Genomic DNA, 23,245 nt, shown 5'->3' on the forward strand with positions numbered 1-23,245 from the left:
GGAGTGGAGGGGAGGCGAGAGGAAGCAGCATCATAGTTTAGCAGTATTCGTTCAACACTACGGCAGGAGTTCACAAAGCCTTAGTGCAGTCAGAAAGTGTGACAACTGGCCCTCCGTGGAGTTATGTGGGGATTAGACAACACAGCCCAGCTCACTGCTGCTGTACATGCTGCCTGACAGATGTAAACCCTGTGTGTCTGGATACTGCTGGGAACCTAAACCAGGGCTCAGTACTTGTCAAAAGCAAGTGTTCATTGATGGACCACAATGATGTTAACCTTTATAATGATTTTCCAGGTCTCACAGACTTGCCTGGGTTTCTCTTTGTAAAAGAGGGTTTGTTGAGCCAGGTGTTTCCATGGGAGATTAAGGATGATAATGAAGAATTCTCTCTCTCTCTCTCTCTCTCTCTCTCTCTCTCTCTCTCTCTCTCTCTCTCTCTCTCTCTCTCTCTCTCTCTCTCTCACACACACACACACACACACACACACACACACATACACACACACACCTGTGACTGTGCTTCCATGGGAGATTAAGGATGATAATGAAGAAATTTTCCACACACACAGCTGCGACTGTTGCTCCAAGAGTGTGCTTTACAGAGGGAAGGAAGATCCCGTGGGAAACTGCCCAGATTCGAGGCACCTGGACTCTGACTTGGAATGAACCCAGATAAAACTCAAAAGACCTTGTGTTCATGTCTCAACAGAGAGCCTGGGACACAGTTTTCTGGTTTTATTTTAACTAAGGTCAAATAAAATACAGCAAAGTGCATGGATTTTAAGTGCTCAATGAGCTTTAATGACTATCAACTTATCATCTGGATCCAAATAAAGGGCATTCCTAGTGCGGGAGGCTATTTCCCCTCTTCCAACCCCCTACCCACCCAGAGGTGACTTCTGGCTTTCTCTCTATCAGTCTATTATGGTTTTCTTTGCTCATTTCCTTTTCTTTTCATTCCAGTCTCCCTCCTTTCCCCTCCCTGCCTCTGGTCTTGAACACAGGATAAACGTGCCTGGCTTTTGTTCAACTTCCAGCCTATGAAATGTCTCCATGTCTCATGGACCTACTGTTCATTTTTATTTTTTATTTCATTTTTTGCCAAAGCTGTTTCTCCTATGAATATAACAACGCATCCATGCATTCTACTGCCCAAGCAGAGTTAGGGGTATTAAGATTAGGATGGCAATGAATATGCCAATAATATATTTTGGGAGAAATTTCTGCTAGGTAGGAATACCTGAATGTGGAATTACTGGCTGAGAAAGGCAGGGAACTATTTAGCTTCTAAGATGTGCTGCCCCCCTGGGTGCCTGTGGACACTTGGCACTCCCAACTAGTTTTTGAACATGTCACACAGGAGCTTCTCCATCGGAGTGTTCCCTATGGTCTTTCTGAAGAAGAGAAGCTCAATGCGCTCAGCCGTGAGGAACCTCAAAGATGGGAGCAGGAGGAGCAATTTCCCAAACCTGAACAGGAGAAAGGACACTGTCAGGCCAACCTCCGAGCAAGGCAGTGGGGGGAGGGGAGGGAGTTGTCCAGGGCCAGCCAGGGGCATTTCAATACAGGGAAAGCCCCTGAATTAGAAGACTCACGTCCACCTTCCCATTGGTTATTAGCGTGATGAAAACAGGGACTCAATAGTGTTCACTATGCATCAAGATTTAAGAAATGAGAGGTTTCTTTGCACATGCATGTGATGTGTGTGTGTGTGTGTGTGTGTGTGTGTGTGTGTCTGTATGTCTGTCTGTGTGCCCTAAGTGTGTACAAGTGCTCATGTGTTTGGGTGGAAGTTGAGGTCAAGTGTCTTTCTAGATCATTCTCTATTTACTGAGGCTGGATCCCTAGCTGACCTGGAAGCTCACCAATTCTGGCTAACTTGCCCCTGGGATCCTGTGTCAGTCTCCCAGGTGCTGCAATGGCAGGCCTGCTATGCCTGCCAGCTTTTGTGCCCGTCCCAGGGATCTGAGCTCCAGTCTCCATACTTGTACAGCTCTCTCCCAGCCTGCGAGGCGTTGGTAGCAATCCTGTCCGGAGGCTCATTGATCATGAGTGCTATAACTAAGTCACGTTAGTTCTACATGGACATAGATGAGTTCCTGTCCATGAAACACCTTTGATGACAGGAACTACTACTGAAAATATTCGAAGTCAAGGGAGATGTTAGTTAAGTGAGATATATCCAGAGAAAAAGAACCCGTTCTAGTTTCAAGTAAGAACCATTTGCTAAAGCAGGTGTCCCCAGTACAAAAAATTAAAAAAAAAATCAGAACCAGATGACCCTGGGAAGAAGGCCTAAGGCTTCCCCCACTAACCCACCCACACACCCACACCCACCCACACACCAAGAAGGCTGAGCTCCACGAGGCAGCTGCTGGCTTGACTGCACCTAGAGAACTATGAGAAACCAGCCATTTACTCTCTGACCTAGTGAGTGGCTTTGCCCAGCTAAAACCTCCCTTTCTCTTATGAGCAGCATGTAAGCAGTCACCCCCGCCCCACCCCTGCCCTGCTCCACCTTCCCTTCTTGCTCAGCCGGCACCAGACCCTAGGCTCTGTCCCCAGCAGCACATGGACCCCATGTGGCTGCATATGCTCTTTTGCTCTGGAAGTGAAGGGTGGAAGCTCAGCTTATCCCCACTGGCGTAGTGAATTCAGGACTGAGCTTGGAGTCCATTGAACTTAGTCTCAAAACAATGTATTGGAGCAAACCATACAGACCATACAAGGCTGGGTATAATTAGTGGAACTGGGCTTTAGCATCTCTCTCTCTCTCTCTGTAGGCTGGGCTAAAGTACATTGCCATGACACCCAGTCCCACCTGACATACGTATTAAGCTGCAGAAGTGACCTGGAGAGTCTGTGTGGAGAGCCAGAGGTCGCATTCTAGTCTTCAATCACTGTCCACTTTATTTTTAGTGTGTGTGTGTGTATGCACCCACATATATGGACACACATGTGTGCTGGTGTATATATGAGGTCAGAGGAAGACACCAGACATCCCATACATCTCTGCTTTCTTCCCTCGAGACAAGGTTTCTCTCTGAACCTGAGCCTTGTTATTTCGGCTAGGCTAGCAGGACAGAGTGCTCCCAGGATCTGCCTGGCTCTGCTGCCCAGCACTGGTTTTTATTTATTTAACCTGCTATCCCCATCATTTTCAGCTCTCTCTCATGGGTGCTGGGGATTTGAACCCCTATCCTCATGCGTGCACAGCAAATACTCTTAGTCCTGGCCCTTCCTCCCTGTTTATTGAGAAGAGTTGTCTCAACTGAACCTGGAACTCGTCAGTTCAGCTAAGCTGCATCCACCTGTCTCCACCCAGATCAGTGCTGGCGTGACAGATCCCTGCCACCATGCCTGGCAGGTCTTCATGCTTGTTTGGCAGACTCTGGGTGGCTCAAGTTTCTCCTGCCCCTCCATAGGAAGTCTTCCCCAGTACCTTTGCAATAATACACAGTCAACAGGCCAGGGTGCCCCTGAGGGCTGGTCCCAGAGCAAACTTGACCCAGGAAGAGCCTTGGTTTCTGAATGTCAGTGATGACCACACATGTGAAACTATGCCAAACCTTCACTGTTCTCCCTCTGGCCCTGTACCATGTGGTGCAGAGCTTGCCTACCTGCAAGGTGACTAAAGATGATTATGTCACCACAGTTCTTCAGGAAGGTGGCAGACAGTGTGGTCTAGAATAGTCCAAAGGCCTGGCTTGGTGGTATAAACTACCTGGTGCTTCAGTGTAAGACCTGGTGCTAGACTACGTTGAGATCCTCCACCTGTGTCTACCCCCTCCATGCAGCCTGCACTAGCTGGCCATAGCCATGTTCCTTCATGCCTGGCTTTTCCATACATCTCCACAGCGAGACTTCCACACTTAAGCTTGGCAAGTTCCTTCTAAACTCAACTTTCCTTTTAAGTTTTGAACTCTCTCTGCTTCCAAATTCATCTCTTTGCCTGTGTGTGTGTGTGTGTGTGTGTGTTTTCCCTTTAGCCGAATGCCAAACCTGTCCCTTTCCAGTTCTCAGAGTTGTATACTGCAGTCTGTTTCCCTGCTTCCTATAGCCACTCCCCAAGGCACAGAATCTCCCGGACAGGGAAGTCACTGCTCTGCCCTTGGTGCATACTGCCCACCAGTCTGCATGGGGTTCAGTCCCGCGCATGAAGGCCACCTCTCACAGAACCTCAGGGGTTCTCCTCACCTCTCTCATCTGACTAGGCATTCTGAGCTCTAGTCCGAGTCCGACTGGTTCCAAGGTAACTCTCTGGCTCATCTCCCACCTTCCTACCACCAAGAATCTTCTGAACCTCCCATACCTGACTCCTGTCTAAGAACACATTTTTGCTGGGCTCTCTCTACCTTCATAGATAATACTCTTCTCTTCTGTTTAGATCCTATCCTGTCATGGACACACATGGTCCCTGTGAAAGGCTGGTAGGAAACACCTTTAAGCCCAGTACTGACTTTGAGACCAGTTAAGACTATACTGACATCCTATCTTTTAAAAGTAATTTTTTGTTTGTTTTTGGAGAGAGGGTTTCTTTGTGTAGCCAGGCTGTCCTTGAACTTGCTCTGGCTGGCCTCAGACTCAGTTATCTGCCTGCTTCTACCTCCCGAGTGCTAGGATGAAAGGCATGCGCCACCACCTCCCTGCCCATTTGCTACCCTTTCAGACACAAGCCACTCTACACCTGATGAGGATGGTTCTTGTCTTTGATGTGGCTACCATAATGAACATCCCCGTAGGCTTTGTCTCTTGATGTCCTCCTGGGCCTGGCACTGAGCCTGGTCCACAGGAGATGTTGGATAGCTGTGGCTGACTGAGCCCTTTATCCTGTCTAAGCAGGGAAGCCCAGAGATGGTATGGGAGAGGCAAGTGGGGAGGGCAGGTGGGCAGGTGGGTCATTGCTGTCACCTCACAGGCTGGCTGGGGTGGTGAGCCTTGCTATGCTGGCTTAGCATCACCTGGGACTGGTCCTGCAAAGCCTCCACGTGCTCAGGATCCTTCAGGCCTCGTGTTTCTGGGGAGAAGGAGCACCAGTGAGCTCCTGTCCAGAAGCCAGCCTCAACCCCACACTCCAAAATTACTTTGTCCGGCCACACCCCTTTTCTCTGCTTCCCCTCCCCCAGAAAGAAGACTGTCCCTCTACACCCAGGTGAGTTGATGTTGGTGCCCAGCAGACAGAAGTGACCAGAAATCTGCCTCCCCCAGCCCCCATTTTATTCCCAACCATGTCTTTGGAAGGATTGGACCAAGGCTCAGTACCAGGTTTGAAGAGGACCAGGGCCTTCAGGCAGGCAAACTCTGTGGGATCCACTGCCAGAGCTCGGAACCGGGAGATGGTTTCCTGCAGGAAGCGCGTCTCTGCACTGGCCAAGGCCAGCCTGCCCTGAGAGCTGCCGGACGCCTCAGGTGGTGCCAGCAGTGGGCAGCTGTCCAGGGGCAGAGACCACTGTATGGCTCCAAGAAGGAAAAGCTCATTCCATGCCTCTTCCAGCAAGATCACCTGTGATCAGAGAGGGCTCAAGTGTCAGCACAGGTGCATAGCTCCCGGCACTCCCAGCCTGCCACCTTGGCCAGGAGCAGAAGAGCCCCTCGAGGTGCCTAGAACCTTCTCCTACAAAGGCTCTGGCTCAGCTACCCAGGTTTTCAGATGTTCCATGGATTCTATCCAGGATAGCCCTGTGACTGGGCCATTCAGGGTAAGTCTAGGGATGCTGGGCAGCCTCAAGATGAGCCCAGAGTGTCCACACTGAGAGAATTCAAGAGACTGGCTGACTCTTCCAAGCCGTTCCCTCTAAACACATAGCTGGGCTGAGGGCTCAGCACCTCTGGACCACTCTCTCCTGGACCACTGTGAGATCTCTGCCAGCCTATTAGAAGCTCAGCGTTCTTTTTCAGATGTAGAAAGGCTGGGGGACACTCATGCCTGAAATCACAGGGAGCCTCTACTCTAAAGAACTCACAGTCAACCACTTCCTTGTTCAGGGTATGCTGATTCCTGTCTCACACAGAATGGCTACAGGTCAGACAATTTGCACAGAAGAAAAGGCAATGGGGCCCAGAGAGTCACAGGTCCCACTCTGCATCCCATTCTGGGCTCCACACATCTTTGGCTAGCATCTTTTCCTCGGGGAGTTAACATACTTCCACTGTCACTGCCCTAACCACCACCGCCCCCCAGCTCAGAGACACAAGTACCCTAAGGTAAACTATGTAAGTCTCCATCCCTCGCCAGCCCAGGGGTCCATGTTTCCCCAAGCTGACTGCTCACTGTGCCTGGCCCAGCTCCAGCAGGCAGGCTGTGCTGTGTACCTGGTCCCGGAAAGGCAGGTTGGAAAACACAGGCAAGTTTTTGGCCCATTTGACAGCCATGAAGAGCAGGCGAGCAGATGTCTCATGGATGCCATCCAGACTGCAGGGGGATGCGGGGAACTCGGGGTCATTGCTGGTGACATCAATATTCTCTTCAGCTGCAGAGGAGGAGGTTTGGAGTTCAGTGGCTGCTCTGTGGGAGCCGGTGTGAGTATCCACGCCCACTGCCTTCCCACTTACCGTCCTCTGGCTCCAGTTTAGCACAAGTTTCGGCGGTGATAAGGCTGGCCATAAAGTGGTGGCCCATGGCTCTGGTTGCAGACACAGACGTGGGGCCCCGGGGACTGGGCCCTGCCAGAGCAGGAGAGGCTACCACTGGTTCTGATCGGGGGTCACTGCCTGTTTCCATGGCATCCAGGTGGACCTGAGCCATGCTCCGAGGTTGGCGCTCATTCTGCACAGCTTGGAAAGCAGGGAGACTCAGGACACACACGCACCTGCCCCTTGGCAGTGATGCCATTTTCTCTCCTGCCTTTCCCACTTCACCGTGCCCACCACTCACCATCTTGGTTCATGCCTGCTTGTAAGCACTTCTTCAGCCGGCAGGCCTGGCACTGATTGCGATGGGCCTTATCCACTGGGCACATCCCTGCCCCGACTTGGCACCTGCAGAGGACACGAGCTCCTGGGGGGGCAGTGTCATGCCCTGACTCTAGGCCTTGACTTGGGATATGTTTGCCCTGGTCTCGTCTTCCGCTTTCCCTGAACGCCCTCCACCCGTGCTAGGCACACCGGGGCAGGCCGGCAGAGCTGTGGCACCTGTAGATGAGCCTCCTTCTCACACTCCTCTTGAAGAAGCCACTGCAGCCATTGCAGGCATAGATGCCATAATGTTTCCCACTGCTGCTGTCCCCACACACTCGGCACTGGAGCGAGGGGCCCACACCTGAGCAAGAAGGCAGGGCTGAACTGAGATAGCTCCCCACTCCCTCCCCTAGTCACCCCCTTTCCCTCCGGTCCATAGGTTCCCACGTTCCTCAAACTAGATCTGCCCATGTGACTCCCACCGGAAACAGCAGCTTCCTCACTGTGGCATCCTAACCTCTGCTCCCACCCCTTCCCCTCTCTTTTCCCTCCATGGCTTCCACCTTCCCAGCCCCATTCCTCCCCTATGGGCGGCTGCAGCCTCTCTCGAGATCTCTCTGTGTCTCAAGAGCACCCATTTCCTGCCTCAGCAGCCAGTTGTTGGGTCTTGCTCTGCTGGCCTCTCAGTTTCTAGGACTCTGGGGTTGCCAGCAGACTCTCATGCTTGCTCACAGCCCTGGGGTTGGGGCTATGTGGCTCAAGCTCGCTCGTGGCTCTCTGAACCTACTGCTTACACTCTCTTCCTCAAAGGTCCAGACCACACCTCCAGAAAAATCATACCTGTTGGATCCTCTCCAAGGCCCCATCTACCTGGAGACTCCTTCTTGGAGGCCGCCACAGACACAGGCATAGTGGAGGCAGCCACTGTAGAGCTCATCGGATATGGATGGTCCTAAGGGTAGCCTGCTTGCTAGAAGTTGCTGGGCCCAACCGATGCATCCATCTTTAACCCCTGTCTGTCTGTCTGTCTGTCTTTCAGTCTGTGCCTGTCTCTCCTCTACTTCCCTTGCCTTGTAAGTTAGGAGCGTTTCTTCCTTCTGAAGCGTTCTCACCACCCTGGCTCTGGGTCCAGACTTCTGCCAGCACAGCGCTGGACACAGTGTATGATCCTCTTAATCTTTACTGTCTCCGCAGGGGATCAACTGACCACACCTGCAGCATTACCCAGGTGCCCCTGGGAGCCAGTCAGCCCTGATTCCTAGGCTGCCTAACATGCCTGGGGGTCGGTCCATCCTTTGCTGTCCTTACTGACACTGTATGGGAGCAAGGAGCTTGGCTGAGACCACATGCTCTCAGCTGTCTATTATTCAATGACAAATCTTAATGGGGGTGAGGAGGGTGTTACACATCCCACCTACCCAGGGACTTCAAATGTTTTTTGTGGCATTTGCCATGTATTCGAGGCATGTGTGACCGTGTATGTATCACCGTGTCTGTGTAGGTTTCTGCCTCTGTTGCTTGTTCACGTTGGGATGCTCACCCTCTAACCTGGTGGCTCTCGACTTAGTCTCTTAATGAAGGACTGCTTGGGGCTTGTGGCTTGGGGCCTTGCCCCACGGAAGACTCACATCTCTATATGTCTCTGTGATCAGGTCCAGCAGAGGGTATTGGGCAGGCTGGGGGCAGAGGAGATGCTTGTGGACATTTTCCCATGGGGCAATGAGGTAGGACACAGCTCAGGAAGTAGGCGTCTGTGTCTCCTGGTACCTGACTCCCAGAGGAAGAGAGACTAGGGTAAGGACAGATTCACCTCCATGCATGCTTCTGCCCTGTTGTGGGCCATGTTTCACTGAGCAAGTGACTTAGCCTCTCCGAACCTCAGTTTCCTCCTCTTGGTGTGATACAATGCCTGTCTTAGGTTGTAGTTGGGAACATGACGTTAGATGATTCCCATAATGTATTTTGGTGCCTGATACTAACAAAGAAGACTGAAGCAACACCAGGGAACATCCTTTCCTGTCCCTGCTATTCTGCCCCTTACCATCCTCTCCCTAGGCCCGAATGAATGGGAAATAGCGTGTTGATGTGCAGGAAGAGATGCCCATCCCCATCTGCCCTTGCCTCACAGTGGGATAGGACGAGTTTGTCCCGTGTTAGAACCTGGGAGCATCTAGAGGGATCATGGAGTTAAGAGGACAGAAGGGTGGGGCATGGCCTCCTAAGTGGGCTTAACCCTCACTATGACAGGGAAGCACTATTGGGGATTTGGAAAGTCAGCTCAGGGGCTTTGCAGGGTGATCCGCTGAGGACAGGAGCCTCTCATATGTCCTGTCTGTCCCCAGCCCCTTAGGAACCTTCATGGACAAGGCTTCAGACAAGGCCTGAAGCTCCACTTAGCAGCCAAGTCAGGGCTTCAGGGCAAGATTTGTACTCTAGACATGCCATCTGCTTCCCACATCCAAGTCACCTTAGCAAGCCTTCCATCCTCTCCGCGGGCAGTCTTCTGTGACAGCTTCGTGACAGCTTCTCACCAGTCTCTGTCCACACCTAAGATCTATGCCCCGACATCCCACTCATCCCCAACTGTCCTGCATAGACATGTGAGTGGGGTCCAAGAACTTGGGGGTGTGCAGTCATGTACAAGGGGCAGACTAGGCCAGGCTGAGCTAAGGGTTGGGATGAACCAGTGCAGAGGGCAATGTAGGACCTATGGGTATGGGTATGGTAGTAGGAGGAGTCAAAGGTAGAGTCTCAGTGGTAAAGTGCTCTGGGGAAGAGTTTAGAGACTTCTCACACAAACCACCACTGTCATACACCTCACAGTGGCCCGACACAGAAGCTGCCACTATGGGCCTCACAGCTAGGAGACTGAGTCGGAGAGGCCCAGAGTGGGGAGGTAAGTTGCCTCAAGCTGCACAGCTATGGAGCAGTAAAGAGGCAAGCAGGGATGGAGCTGGATGCAAATCCCAGCGTCTCCAGGGAAACACCTGGGTGACCAAGAGGAGGGGCCAGATGAAGGCAGGACCTAGGGCCTGAAGGACATAGCCTGGCACTTTATTTGCTGAGCTCTGTGTACTTCTGTTTCTTCATCTCTAAAGCAGGTGTATGTGTTCTGGGGCATGGGGGATGGGAGATATACTGTAAAGGGTTACTAGGGTAGAGGGAGGAGGCAGGGTGAGGCCAGTGCCGAAGAGAGTCGTTTGCTTCTTTCCCAGGTGGACTTGGGCCTCATTTGGGGCTGACGGTATAGAGGAAGGACCGAGGAAGGGAGAAAGTCCTAGGGTAGCCCCCAGCTGGGCCTCAGGGAGCCCAGAGACTTGACCCCACCAGGTGTGTGTTCTAGGCAGGTGCTGGGAGAAACTGACCACAGGAGAGAGGCAATCCCTTCCCCATGGGGCGTTACCTCTGGTCAAGCCCTGAAGAATGCCCTGAAGGCAGAGCAAACAAGTAGAGTGGGTAAGGGGGTGCCCCTCCTGCTTCCCAGCTTCATCCCTGACCATCCTTCAAGACCCTCAGTGTCCTCTCAACACGCCCGCTCCCTACTGCTGAATCTGGTCCAACTGTGTCCTTAATGTTGAAACTTGCTCCAGGTGTGCTCTCTCTCCTCTGTCCAGATGGAAGACCCCAGAAATGGGGTTAGAGGTTAGCTTAGCGTCTGATCAGAAGACAGAAGGTCTGCTCCTGAATCTGTGTTCTCCTGACAGTCTTGGCATGCTGGGTTCTCCCAGCACTGAGCCCTGTGCTGGTGATAAGGGCAAGGATGACGACGACTATGACTCCTCAATGGTTAGATAACGGGAGATAGGCTGTGCAGGGGTTAGGTGAGCCTGGCGGGGGGGGGGGGGGGTTGGAGGGAGGCTCCCCCAGCCTGTGACCGCCAGCTGCTGGGGCAGACGCCAAAGGATTACTCAACTCAAAGCCTTGGAACTGCTGACAAAGCCACCAGAGGCCACCTTACTAATGCAATTATTCCTCTAGGGGACAGGTCAGCAGCTTCCTCTGACTCCCCAGAGGCCTGGGGGGGGGGGGGTGTTTGAACAGTGCATGCAGCACTGCTGACCTCCTTAGGGCCTGGGCTTGGTAAAAGCCCTAGGCAGGGTCTGTCTAGGGCCCAGGCCTGCGGCCTGACCTACCAGGATTCTGTCTGACAGAGGAGGTAGCTCCTGCATCCTGGGACGATGCCTGCTAAGTTGGTGACTGGCTTGTGTTCCAGAAGCTGCACTGCAAGATCTAGTCCTGTGGACAGCATGAGGTCCCTGGAACAGATCTCCTCCCAGGGTCAGTTACTTGGCAGGGTATCAGGTACTCGAGGCTAGACTCAAACTCACTATGCAGCGGAGGATGACCTTGACCTTTGTCCCTTTTCTTAAATGTTTAGTTTGTCCTTTGACAATTTCATACATGCATAAGACTCTCTCTGATCAGTATATACCTCCTAAACCCCTCCCACCTGCATCCATCACACCCCTCCTCTTCCTTCCTTTAAACAAACACATTTTGACTTTGTGGGGGGTTTTGCTTTGTTTTGAGACCCAGTGAGTTTACCTGGAAATGTCTGTGTAACCATGACTTTGAACCATGGGGCTGGAACCATGGGGTTCCTTGGTGGTATACTGAGACAGCCCCAATGGCTGTCTCTCCCTCAGAATCTTTTGGTAGTGGGAGAGGAGGATCCCTAAGCTCCTCCCGGATTCAGTTTTGGTTGCTGATAGGCTGAGTCCTTGTGTAGGCAGCCACGGCTGCTCTGAGGTCGGCCTTGAACTTCTGATCCTCTCTCCTCTGCCTCCTTCGTGCTGGGATTTCAAAGGCAAGCCACCTGTCTGTGTGGTTCAGGGAATGAAATCTAGTGCGTGCTAGTCAAGCTTTCTGCCAACCGAGCTACACTCCGAGGCATCTTCACTCTTTGAAGAGATACAGTGGTCTGTGAGTTCTTCAGAGCTAGGGGCTCCCCAAACCTAACCAGCAGAAATTTCCAGAACATTGAATCCTGCTACAATTGTAGTAAAACCTCCACTTGTGGATGCTGATTGTGTGCCGCAGGACTTTATACAGCCACTGCAGACGGTGAGAATATCTGCTGGCCTCTCCGCTTCAAACCATACAAAGCTGTGCTTCTAGCTCGAGTTCATAGGTCTCAGGAGACTAAAGGTCACAGGATACCGGGCCTCTTGGCCTGGCCTACCTGGATCAATGGCTTCTTTTTCTAGGATGGGTGGTAGACAGGTCAGAACTCAGAAAGGCAGACACTCTTGGGCAGAAACCAGCAGTTTCTCAACAAAGGCTCTTTATTCTGCCCTCTAGATAACATTTAGAAGTAATCAGATTTCCCCCGCCCAGCTGCCCAGTCCATCAAAGGAGAAGTCTTTGCCCTTAAGCATTTTAAAGACCTGAACAGACCTAGAGAACCCTATCACAGGCTCCCACTGCAGGGTAGGCTCTTTCTTCTTTCACTTGAGATGCTGGGTGATCATATCTGGGTCAGTTCCTCCCTCCTGCCAGGCCCTCTGAAGGGCAGACAGTGTGTGTGTGTGTGTGTGCGTGCATACATACATATATGGGTGTGAATATGTGTATATATGTATCTGTATATGTATATATGTGTATGTATCTGTGTATGTATATGTGTGCCTGTGTATGTATATATGTATATGTAAGTATGTATCTATGTATATATATATATATGTGTTATATAAGTCTGTGTGTTTGTGTATGTATATATATGTGTCTGTGTATGTATATATGTGTATGTATGTATCTGTGTATGTATATATGTGCCTATGTATACATGTGCCTGTGTATGTATATATGTATATGTAAGTATGTATCTATGTATGTATATATGTTATATGAGTCTGTGTGTTTGTGTATGTATATATATGTGTCTGTGTATGTATATATGTGTGTGTGTACATGTGCATATGCTGGAAGAGGACAGAGGTATCTTGCTTCGCCTTATTCCCTTGAGATAGTTTCTCCCAGAAGCACCCCAGTACAGCCAGGCTGGCTCAATGATGAGTCCCCTGGATCTGCCTACTTCTGCCCCCAACACTGGGATTCCAGGCACACACAGCTATGCACTGCTTTTATGTGATCACCATGGATTTGAACTCAGGCCCCTGCGTTCACACAGTAAGCACTTTACTCACGGAGCTTCCTCCCCAGTCTTTCATCATGGAAGAAGTTCTCATTAGAAGTAAAACAAAAAGCTATTTTTTAATATTTCCTGCTGAATATGCATTACAGCTAAAATCAGAATCAAAGAAAGTGCTTTCATTTTTTTAAAACGGAGGGAGTGGGTGGGAAATCATATTACCTGGAGTAATGCTGATAAGAAACACGAAGGAACAGATTAAGTGTAGGGTGGCATGCTGAGTCTGCTCTAATTCCTTCATTAAACTATAAGGCCAGCACACCGACAGCAGGGCTGGTCTCTTCTGAGAACAGCTGTAGCCTGCAGCAATCCATCCATGAGCTCCCACCCCACCCCACCCCACACCTGCTGAACTGGATTGTAAACCAGTTCACTGCTGGGCCACAGATCAGATCTTGAGGTAGAGGCATCTCAGCAGGGGTTAGGGGAGAGTACAGAAGAATTTGAAAACCCTTATAAAAGTTTTTTTTTAAATTGTATTTACTTTTTGTTGTTGTTTTGAGACAGGGTCTCCACAAAGAGTCCAGCCTGAGCCTTGGCCTCCAAGTGCTGGAATTAACACTGTTGCCCACCATGCCCTGTTAACATGTATCAACAGGCCCAGCCAGCCAAAGCACAGGCAAAGTGGGGGGATTTCTCTACAGGAACCTCTTTGCCTTCCATGCTGGCTTTTCAGAGAATGTTTCTGGGACTTCAAGGGTATGTTGGAGAATTACCAAAGCTGTGTATGTGTGGACATGCAGGAATGCACACATGTGGGCGAGGACAGGCCATATGTGACATGTGATGAGTTGGCACAGAACGTCACTGCCCGCATCTACTTATTCTTGAGGTCCTGGAAACTGTGACAACGACAGCTGCGAGGATTACAGAAAGTCTCCAGAGGAGCTGTGCAGAAAACAAGCTCTAATGTGACACACAGTGACATTTCCTATGTGACTTTTGATACTGTCCTCCTTCCCGATACTCTTTCTTAGCTATCTATATTTTCTCATTTGTCAGAACTGCTAAATGGAGGCTCTCCTGCAGGGAGATGGAAGAGCTGTTCCTTAGAAAGGTGTTTTAGAAAACACACACGCTCAAAGCAAGTCTCTACACAAGAAAGATGGCCCAGGAGGGCCCTGGGTTTTTTTCCTATCCTTTCACCCTGCACTGCCCAGATCTGACTCAAACTTCTCCCTACACAGAACATGTGTTCCTGCACTCGGTCTCTCTCTCTCTCTCTCTCTCTCTCTCTCTCTCTCTCTCTCTCTCTCTCTCTCTCTTCCCCTCTCTCTCTCTTCCCCTCTCTCTCTCTTCCCCTCTCTCTCTCTTCCCCTCTCTCTCTTTCTCTCTCTCTCTCTCTCTCTCTCTCTCTCTCTCTCTCTCTCTCTGTGTGTGTGTGTGTGTGCGTGTGGTATATGTGTGCATGTGCACATGCTGGAGTGTGCATGGGAAAGCCCAACACTGAGGTCAGGAATTATCCTCCTCTGCTCTTTCCCCGTATTCTGTGAGACAGGGTCTCTCAATCAAACCCAGAGCTCATCAATATGGTTATCTACCTATCTAGGGATCCCAGCCTTACTTTCTGAGGCTGGAGTTACAGGCAGGTTGCCACACCTACCTGGCATTCCTCGGAGCTTTTAGGGATCCAGGCTCAGGTGCTTGTGCTTGCATAGCCTACCCTTTAACCATCGAGCCACATCCCCAGCTCCTCTGGGATCCTCTGCTCATGTCTTCTGTCAAACTTTCTTACACAGACGGGACAGGGTCCCAATTTCTCAAGATGTGGTCTCCTGTCACTAAACCCGCACACGAAGAAACCTAGTTTGTTCCACTGCTCTGTTATCGCACACGTTTCCCTTCCCTGATGCTGATTTATTTAGTGGTACTAAGGATTGAACTCGGGACCCTGGGCTTGCTGGACAAGCCCTCTGCCCTGAGTTATATCCACAATCCAATCACATGAGGTTTCTGTGGTACTGAAAAGGACTCTGTGTGGGAAGAAGGAAATAGCAAGTTACAAGATATCACAAAACCAAAAATCACACTAAGCCAGAGGTATGCGGATGGATATGAAATCTATTTAGACACATCAGTCTGTTTAACGTAGTGCTTAACGTTCATCTTGTTATTTAACTGATCTTTTATATTTCCTTAGTAGATGAAATATATTTCTGAAAGTCTGTTTTTAAAGGGAGCTGCTACATTAGGCTGAGATTGACTATTTGATTCTAAGGTGAGACTCCTACATAAGATACCAAAGCAACGCTTTTGGAAGTGTTGTGTCTTGAGTCTACGGGAAACTCGGATGAGCGCAAGAATTGTGAAGTCTGCTGTAACTCGCAAAAGAGTCTTTTATTGTTTCAAATTTGAACTCAGATCACCTGCCTTGCACTCACTGCGTAAATGCTGGCAAGCAACCCTGAGTCCAGAAAACACTGGGTTTATATCAGTATAGTTAGAAATCCTGTGAATGTTCACAGAAAAGGGGAGCAGAGGGCTGTAATCACTTGGTGGAATGGTACTGAGGGGGACGGGTTAATGTGTGTCTGTTCAGGGACTAATTTCATGGCCACTCTTAACTGTCTGTGACCCGACCTCTGATTACCTTTTCTCCATGATTTAAACTCGAGGCCCTAGTCTCCCTTGAGCTTGTTATTTCTCTAAGGTCTCAAGGACAGGCACCTGGAGAGTTCTGCTTATCAGGAGGAGTGTTGGTTTTTTTTGGAGACACAAAGGCATGGAGGATGTCTCGTGCTGTCTCCTCAGAATGGCCTCATTAAGGAGGAGTTTTATGGATAGTGCCATTTTAACACTAGGGGAGCGGCCAGGAAAGGGGCAGAGAGCCCTGGGCTTGCTGCAGGAGGACACAGCACAGAAACCAGTTGTCTGTGTATCATGCTTGTTGCGGGCTGGAGGGAGGATTGGAACTTCTGGCAGGGGGTAGGGAACGCAGAGGCAGACTGTACACAGCACTGAAGTATCTCGAGTCTCAGTAGTTCAGAGGTTACAGCAGAAGCCCTTGCTTATTGTGAAAATAAAACAACAACAAAAAACCATTTGAAACAGAAACAATCATTGGAGTAATACTTATGAACAAATTAAGTGTAGGGTGGGCATGCTGAGTCTGCTCTAATTCCTTCATTAAACTATAAGGCTAGCACACCGACAGCAGGGCTGGTCTCTTCTGAGAACAGCTGTAGCCTGCAGCAATCCACCCATGTGCTCCCACCCCACCCCACACCTGCTGAACTGGATTGTAAACCAGTTCACTGCTGGGCCACAGATCAGATCTTGGGGTGGAGGGCTGGCTTTAATCCTAGCACTGAGGAGGCAGAAGCAGGTAGATCTCTGTGAGTTTGAGGCCAGCCTGATCTTTGAGTTCCAGGGCAGCCAGGGTTACACAGAGAAATCCTGTCTCAAAACAACAGCAACAATAACACCACTAAGGAAGTGTTAGTGTAGTGTGCTGTGACAGTGGCATTGTGATTATGTTGAATAAATCATCCGAGTCTGTTAGAAAGCTGCCATGCATGCAGTGTTTAGATTTGTTTCTGAAACTTCCAACAAAGCAATGGAAAAGTATTAATTATTGTTATTACTGTCTGAGTGTTTATGTGTTGGAAGATGACTTTCAAAAACTAGTTCTCTTCTTCTACCCTGGGGATCAAACTCTGGTGGCAAGCACCTTCACCTGCCGAGCCACCTCACAGCCAGATTTTTTTCCCTTTCTTTTCTTTACTTTTTAAAAAATATTATTATATCTAACATATCTAATTATATTTGTAGCTGTCTTCAGATGCACCAGAAGAGAGCATTGGATTGCATTACAGATGGTTATGAGCCACCATGTGGTTGCTGGGATTTGAACTCAGGACCATCGGAAGAGCAAGAAGCTAGTGCTCTTAACCACTGAGCCACCTCTCCAGCCTGGAATTTTTTTTTTAAGTTGTTTTTTAAAATAACTAAATTAATGAGGACTGGGTATATCCTGAGGTGGAAGTCATTGCACAGTGTGCACAGATTGCAGCCTCAATCCTGAGTGTGCCCAAACAGGATAAAAGAAAGGGTGGCTGAGCCGGCAATTTTTAAACTTTATGGGTCTCACCGTCTCTTATCTATAATTTTTCTTGTGACTGAAATTTTATATCATAAAAAGTCACTATAAATGTGTCTACACACAGGAGTGAACCACTTGGTTAATGTGGTTGGTGATTTATTTTGATCATATGTATTCGACTTTATGCTTTTCCCCTCTGCTTCCCTCACTCCCCTTTTATATGTGTCCTCACTGATGGGTTCTGGCCACGTGTGGTTTTGGCTTACAGGAAGATGTTAGCATCCGTTCAGCTGGAATCCTTGAGTTTGAGCACTCGCGCCCTCTCCTGTCAGGAGAGGAAAGTACAGCTGAGGATCAAGGGCTGAGGTCTCCGCCCCTTGTCAGAGACTTTCCCTCCTCACCCTGGGTCAAAAGTGTCTAACAGGCTGACCTGCAATACCCACAAAAAACACAAGATGGCAACATTATCCCGATAGCGTTGCCTCCACAGACTTTCTGAATTCTAGCTTACTTACTGAAATGTAAAATTATAGAAACCTTCCTCAATATTCAAGTTGAAACTTCAGGCAGAGGTTAAAACTCTTAGTGATGAATCCTGGCAAAGTTTCCAGTGTCTCTGTGGGACTGTGAAAGGCAGCCTGTGTTCTGGTTGAGCGAAGCTTACCCTGAAGACCCAGTAGAAAACTCTACAAGGGACAGAACAGTGAGCCACGTTCCCAGACACAGGCCCCTGACACCACAGAGGCCCCGACTCCATAATCCTGTGACTATCAGTCCCCACAGTCAATGTCAGGTATGCTCCTCCCCACAGTTACCCTGCACCAGGTAGGGAGCCCAGCCCACTATAAAAGGGGCTGCTTGGCCTCTCCTCACTCTCCTAAGCTCTTGTTCTCCTACTCTCACCTTTCGCTCTCTTTTTCCCCCTCCATTCCCACGTCTCTCCACGTAGCCATGGCCAACTTCTCCTTCTCTACCTTCTGTCTCTGTCTGTCTCTGTCTTTCTACAGTAAAGCTCTAAAACCATGGACCATCTCTGCTCATCAAGACCCACCATGTTAGAACAATGGAATAGGCCTTTCCCTAAAGAACCACGCCTAATCTCCCCTGGGAAGGCCTCCCAGTGTTACCAGCTACCAGACTGGACCAAGGGCTCTTGGCCCTCACTTTGTTCTCAGCTCTTCTGTGACATACAGCAGCGTCTGAGATGTCTGAGACTGAGAACCTGTTGTCTCTGGACTCCGTGAGGCCCAGAGAGCCTGGACTGCTCCCTCTCTATCTCCGCGGACTGGGGTTCGGTGGCTTCCCACAGCCAGATTTCCCCTCCCCCACTCGGGGCCGTGTGGCGAGCCTATGGCAGTTCCCCACATTCGCCCTCCCAGAGCCTGCTGCCGAACATGTCTCCAGTTTGGTTTTCTCCACCAAAGCGCAAAGATTCCCTTAGAGGTGACATCACCTTACCTTAACATCCGTTCTGACACGTTGACTCATGTGGTGTGCCATTCACTGCCGGAAGATGGGAGCTGAACGGATGATGACGGGATTTGGATTTATTGTGCCGAATCAAAGACTGGCACAGTGGCATAAAATATTATAGTATTTTAAAAATTAAACAATGTTATTTATTTACATTCCAAATGTTGCCCTCCTTCATGGTCTCCCCTCCCCGAGTTCTTCATCCCATCCCTCGTTCCCTTTGCTTCTGAGAGAGTGCTTCCCCCAACTCCCCCCTCTACCTTACCTCCCACCCCCACCCCCCACCCCCGCCCCAATCACCCCCTTTCCCTGGGGCATCAAATTTTTACAGGATCAGGCACATCCTCTCTTATTATAGTATCTTCTAAAAAAGATTTTTGTGTTCCTGTGAAAATGGCCGGAGGCAGATTTTTAGCTAAATCTCAGTTTTTCTGCATTCCAGGTGTCACTACCTGAGGGATCATTTACGAGGTCTTAGGGAGCAAAGAGCAGGAAGGACAGTTGCTGAATCCAGACTCAGAATTAAACCCGGACAATTCACCGTTAGTGAGGCTCTGTCGGCACACAGATGCCTGCAGCAAGGCTTGGTGAGGAGTCTTCGTTAAAAAAAGAATAAAAGCCAACAGGATAGGGAAACGAAGCCTGTTCCGAAATGCTTCTGACTAGGCCGACTGAAGTTCGGGACACCACAGGAAGGAGGGAGAAGGCTGATGAGGTGATGGGCCCACTTCTGCCCAGTCAGAAAGCCCTGCGGCACTGCAGCAGGTGCCTAGAGGAGGCTGCGGACTCAGAACACGTGATCTGCAAGAAGGGAGGGGTTGGGCCTGAGGGCAAGGGAACCTTCAGGACACAGAATTGCCAGCTGCTTTCCCATGGCGTAGCCCCAGCCTAAGTAAGTATCCTGACATTAAAAACTTTAGAATTGAATGATAATGAAAATACAACATACACAAATCTGTGGGACACATGGAGCAACTTTAAGAAGCAAGTGCGTATTGCTAATTGCCCACCTTAAAAAAACAGTGGAGAGATCTCACAGGTTTCCATGTCCAGGCTGTAGCAACCCGTGGAGGCAACCCATGGAGGTAAAGAGTCTGTCGTGGTCCTGGAAAGGTCTGGGCAGATGGCTGGCTTGCTTGTGCCCCAGGCCTTTGCCACTGCCAAGCCCTTCCTGGATGAATGATGGAGGTTGGGCTATTTGAATCCCGAATGCCTCCAGCTGCCTCTTATTCCAGGGACTCTCAGCTGTTAGAGGCTGACACCTGCTTCACCTGCACCCTTGGCTGAATTAATATAATGTTTGCTTGCCATGATAAAATGCGAGACTAAGAATTCATATAAGGACTGAAAAGGAAATGGCTAGCCAAAACAGCAAACGAACAAACAAACAAACACAAGCCCCACAGCTCAAAAAAAGAGCTGAGCTAGCTAGCACCACTAACAACTCTGGTTTGCAGAGACTCTACTGCTCCTTATAACCTGGAGGTCAGAAACAAGCTGTTCTGGGACTGGCACCTAATAACAAATCAGCACTGTGCACACACATTTGTTCCTGCTTTGGTGCTGGTGAGAATGATGCTGTTAGGTCTTGGGCAAGGGCAGGTGCTGAGCACCGGAGGGTGGGGGTGGGGGTGGGTCAAAGATAAGAGCACCTGGGCTCAGATGCAGGAGTCCTGTGGTCAGGCTGAGAGGATGAGGATGCTGGCATTCAGTTCAAAGGAATTCAGTTCCTTGTGCCCCATTGCACCCTGCCCCCATCTCTTAGATAGCTTCTATACAGAATTGACCTTAGATATAATTTTTGTTTGTTTGTTTGTTTGTTTGTTTATTTGAGACTGGACAGGTTTAGGCCTTCAACTGCCTATATAGGATGACCCTGAACCTCAAACTGTCCTACCTCCACATATGAGATGGGGCATGGGAGTAGAAGTGGCGTACTGAAGCAGAGAGAGAGAGAGAGAGAGAGAGAGAGAGAGAGAGAGAGAGAGAGAGAGAGAGAGAAGAGGAAGAAAGGGGGGAGGGGATACCGTAGTGGCTGTCACTCACTGACCTGGGATCTTAGCCTTCCAGAGTGGGCAGTCTACAACTACCAGCAGCATTTGCCATGATCAACACCACACATGCAGGGAGCAGGTTCTGGCTTCAGGTCACATCCACAAGAGAGTTATGTGACTCAGGTGCATTAGGTGAGCAGCTCCCCATTGCCGGGTCAGGGAGGAGACCATCAGGGCTGGGGTGGGGCTCGGTGTGCAGCTGGCTTAGCAGTGTAGCAGGTGTGAATGCCCCACACCACAAACAAAGCCGAACTGACGCACATCTGTGTGGCCTCACTTAGCCCGGCTATGAGAAAATGGAGAGCCACCGATACCTGTGCACAGGCTTTTCTCTGTAGGAGGTGGGTGTGCGGAGATGCTCCGCTGACTCTTCTGGGGGCTCCCTACCTGCAGGTACTTCTGGGCACACAGTGTTCTTACAGGATCTCAGGATGCTCCAATGCCCCGGATGGTGCATAACCACACCAATATTAGTCTATATTATAGAGACAAGATTTTTGTAAGGGAGAAGATGCCAATTCGCTCTGCTTTCCAGAAAATTCAGCCATATTCCTAAAGTGTTAAGTGCCTCACTTTTCACGGTCAGTCACAGCATCATCTATGAGCTTTCAAGGAGTTGGCTCCACCCACACCTCTTGAATCCTTCACCTCTCACCTCCTACATCAGCACTGGGGCTGGCAGGTCTCTCTCATGATTCTGTTATTCTCCATCCCCTTGATTGACTTTTTTTTTTTTTTTAAACCAGTCTTCTGGGGATTGAACTAAGGTCCTCATGTGTGTGAGCTAAAAGCATTTTGTCACCCTTACCATCTCCCCAGGACTGGGGCATTTTATTTTGAACCAAGTCTGACTCCTTTATCACTTCCCTGAATGCCTGTGCAGGGTCACCTATCCAGGCTCTTGTTGGTCCCTAATGGCCCCAGAAATGTCTGACAGTTGAAGACAGCCTCCCCACCAGGAGCAGCCCCATCTTGGTTATGATCTTTGGAGATCTTTCCTACTCAGTAAATCTTTGTGACATGGGTTCTCTGGAACCAGTGATAGGGTTGGTTCCCAGCTGGGGTCTGACTCTCAGTGCAGAGCGGGCTCCTTGCTTCCCTCGGGAGGTGGGCTGTGTACCTTTCCAGGTGCAGCTCAAGGTGAAAGCGGACATTTTTGAGCTTAGGTAAGGAGCTGTGCCTGGCTTTGGAAAACCAGTGTGGATTGGCTGGAGTTGGTATGCAGGAAGACACGTTGAGACCATACAACATGTCCTGGCAGATGGAGATGGAATGGACTCCAGGCTGAAGGGGAGGCTGCAGAATCCTAGCGTTACTGCTGTTAGCCAGGTTGGTGTGTGTCTTAGTGAGGGTTTCTATTCCTGCACAAACATCATGACCAAGAAGCAAGTTGGAGAGGAAAGGGTTTATTCAGCTTACATTTTCCACATTGCTGTTGATCACCAAAGGAAGTCAGGACTGGAACTGAAGCAGGTCAGGAAGCAGGAGCTGATGCAGAGGCCATGGAGGGATGTTCCTTACTGGCTTGCTTCCCCTGGCTTGCTCAGCTTGCTCTCTTATAGAACCCAAGACTGCCAGCCCAGAGATGGTTCCACCCACAAGGGACCTTCCCCCTTGATCACTAATTGAGAAAATGCCTTACAGCTGGATCTCATGGAGGCACTTCCCCAACTGAAGCTCCTTTCTCTGTGATAACCCCAGCCTGTGTCAAGTTGACACAAAATTAGCCAGTACAGTGTGCTAACAGCTCTCCATCAGTTTCCCAGTGTTACAGGTTTGCAGTGAGGGTAAGATGGTAAGAGAGTTCAGGTCTGGGAGCACAGCCCTGTGGTAGCGCTTGCCACATGTGTGGCACGACTCCAAGGCCCAGGTTTGAGCCTCAGTGTGGGGGTGGAGGGTGGTGTAAGAGTGTTCCGAGTGTTGTCTGGAATAGACTCCTTGCTCACATTTCTTCTAGGCTCCACCCAACAGTTACCTAGCAACAGCAAGGTAGGAGCCTGGCTTGCTATAAAAGGACTATTTGACACCCCTCTCTGTCCTTCTCTGTTCCTTCTCTTTCTCTGCTTCTACTCCCTTCTCAACCTCCCTTCTTATCCTTCTCATGTCCCAAAATATACTTCATTTTATCCTAGACCCATCGTATGGCTGGTACCTTAAAGGGGCCAGGGTTGGGGTGGGGGTCTCACTTGGGCCTGCTAAAGCACGCCCTCCCGCCATATCATAGTGCATTTTACAAAACATATCACCCCTGATTTGGAAGAATGAATGACATAGTGGCTGTACAATGCAAGGAATGTTGGAAATGACACCTAATTGTGTACTTGATGTAATCATCATGAAACATTTTATGTTAAGTGAATTAGGTGAAAGTGAAGTTTTCCAGTTAGAAAGGATGAATATAAGGGAAGGAAGGGAGCAACTTAGGCCAAATACCGTTTCTAAGGGGCGCTGACGAAAAGCAGGGCAGAGTCAGAAACCGATCTGAGCTGGACCACTCCCTAAGGACTCTAGCTAGGGACAGTCGCCAGCGGTACCCGGCATGATTGGCTTTATCAGGAATCAAGATGATCTGACTCATTGAGACCAAGGTGAAGTCAGTTGACGGGGAGCTGGGGTTTCACTGTG

The 23,245-nt window shown here is 49.8% G+C and overlaps 1 protein-coding gene and 1 long non-coding RNA gene across 5 annotated transcripts; one reads left to right on the plus strand and one right to left on the minus strand.

Annotated features, from left to right (window-relative positions):
* Positions 1 to 723: 723 nt before the first annotated feature.
* Nr2e3 (nuclear receptor subfamily 2, group E, member 3) lies at positions 724 to 18,787 on the minus strand. Of its 4 annotated transcripts, none has more exons than XM_011242742.1 (8): positions 18,721 to 18,787; positions 18,552 to 18,613; positions 6,878 to 6,981; positions 6,556 to 6,777; positions 6,316 to 6,473; positions 5,266 to 5,506; positions 4,915 to 5,020; positions 724 to 1,472 (listed from the first exon to the last, which is right to left on the minus strand). In XM_011242742.1, exons 2-8 carry the CDS (start codon positions 18,557 to 18,559, stop codon positions 1,340 to 1,342), a joined length of 972 nt encoding a protein of 323 aa, XP_011241044.1. In that variant the 5' UTR covers positions 18,560 to 18,613; positions 18,721 to 18,787; the 3' UTR covers positions 724 to 1,339. The 4 variants fall into 4 exon arrangements, with proteins under 4 accessions (XP_011241044.1, XP_006511213.1, NP_038736.1 ...); XM_006511150.4 differs by adding an exon at positions 7,135 to 7,261 and having other exon boundaries at positions 18,552 to 18,757; NM_013708.4 differs by lacking the exons at positions 18,552 to 18,613; positions 18,721 to 18,787 and adding exons at positions 7,135 to 7,261; positions 7,741 to 8,032.
* On the plus strand, positions 9,249 to 10,356 carry Gm7616 (predicted gene 7616). Its single transcript, NR_168957.1, has 3 exons — positions 9,249 to 9,500; positions 9,724 to 9,796; positions 10,244 to 10,356. It is a non-coding gene; the product is annotated as a predicted gene 7616 (long non-coding RNA).
* Positions 18,788 to 23,245: the final 4,458 nt, after the last annotated feature.

This window comes from Mus musculus, chromosome 9 (assembly GCF_000001635.26).
Source record: "Mus musculus strain C57BL/6J chromosome 9, GRCm38.p6 C57BL/6J".
Taxonomy (NCBI): domain Eukaryota; kingdom Metazoa; phylum Chordata; class Mammalia; order Rodentia; family Muridae; genus Mus; species Mus musculus.